The sequence below is a fragment of the Cyprinodon variegatus genome, unplaced genomic scaffold (assembly GCF_000732505.1).
Source record: "Cyprinodon variegatus isolate N-32 unplaced genomic scaffold, C_variegatus-1.0 Scaffold18, whole genome shotgun sequence".
Lineage (NCBI taxonomy): Eukaryota > Metazoa > Chordata > Actinopteri > Cyprinodontiformes > Cyprinodontidae > Cyprinodon > Cyprinodon variegatus.
Genome location: NW_015150471.1, coordinates 498,218 through 499,686, shown reverse-complemented (window position 1 = coordinate 499,686; position 1,469 = coordinate 498,218). Strand labels below are relative to the sequence as shown.

The window sequence follows — 1,469 nt, the reverse complement described above, 5'->3', positions numbered from 1 at the left end:
AAAAAAAAAAAAAAATCCTTAATTCATTGTGATTTCTAATTTGCACCTTGGTTAACAGTTATTCAGACTTTATTTCATAGAAAAATTGGAAAACCCAGTAAGGAAGGTATGGAGAGTTGATGTTAAAACACGTAGGACCATTTGAAACATGTTTATGTTTTACAACCCTGAAAGAAAGAACGTTTTTATTTGTTCAAGGTCAGAGCACAACATCAGTCATCACAGGGTGGAAATGTGAGAGAGCTTCTCTGGAAGCAGCCGAGGTCATGTCTTTAATAATACAGCCACGCTCATGCTCATTGCGAAACTGGCCCTGATGTTCTCAAAGCAACGGCCCCCGCCCCGTCTGTCCCCCTCCTAGAGGTCACTTTTAATGAAAAGGCATGCCACAGTTCCTTAATTGTTTACTCCTTTATTGGAGATTTCATCAAGATCAAATTTGGTATTAGCAGGGGACATCGCTGCCGTAATCTGACAATGTGTTGAAAGGCAGAGTGTGCTGCTCTGCTGGACTGGTTCCACAGAGCGAAACGACCAAAAGATGCAGTCCATGTGTGTTGTGGCAAAACAAATGTTGTTAGCACAAATGTCAGTGCGTGTCTAATCAGGTCAGCAGGCCTGCATCAATGTTCTGAATCAACACACCCATGAACACCACTTTGATGCAACTTCTGCTCTGTTTTTTTTTTTTTTTTTGCAGGTCGTGCTCGGCTTTGTGTGCGAGGCAGACTTTAAAATCGTGGCCAAGGCCATACGGGACCGAGTGACGGCCATCAAGAGGCAAAGGGAGAAGTTGAGGCGGCAGGCGGAGGAGCGTCAGAAGAAAGAGGCGCAGGAAGTGATAGAAGAAGAACCAGAGCCTCAGACACCCTCACCTAGGGTCAATGACGTCGTTGCAGCAGACTCCCCCACCCCAGCCCTGACACCTCAGGCCTCCGTTTCCTCCCCCATCACCAGCTCTGCAGACTCTGGACTCAGCTCCAGCTACCCAGTAGAACCAGAGGAGCCTGAAGCGGATCAGCACTTCCATGTGCGCCACAACAGCCTGTCGTCTGCTAACTGTGAGCATCCTATTGTTACTGCAAAACATCTCTGCAAGCAGCGACACATACTGCTCTATTTAATACTTACAAGTTACTTTTTTTAATTTTCTGTTTCAGAATCATGAAAGTGTAAAAAAAAAAATCAGTTTTTAAATTAACAAAATATAAAAAAATATATTCATTTGAAGTGTGAAGTTACTTCAGCAGCACATTCCTGACATATAAATCATATAAATCTAGATCTTCTGTGCAGTTATAAACACATCAACACACATCAACCTCCAAGCACTGGAGGGAAATTTAATTTTGTGTTAAAAATAAAAAAATAGTGTAGGGATGCACGATATTGGGATTTTGGCCGATATCCGATATGCCGATATTCCAAACGCTAAATTTTCTATTCCGATATAAGCCGATACTGATATA

General features: G+C 42.7%; 1 protein-coding gene across 1 annotated transcript in view; it reads left to right on the top strand.

Moving 5' to 3' along the window:
- wnk4 (WNK lysine deficient protein kinase 4) overlaps window positions 1-1,469 on the top strand; it is an 87,586-nt gene that overhangs the window by 43,559 nt on the left and 42,558 nt on the right. The window contains exon 8 of the mRNA XM_015388037.1: window positions 701-1,061. Coding sequence (XP_015243523.1) covers window positions 701-1,061 — 361 coding nt within the window. The remainder of the gene's footprint in view (window positions 1-700; window positions 1,062-1,469) is intronic.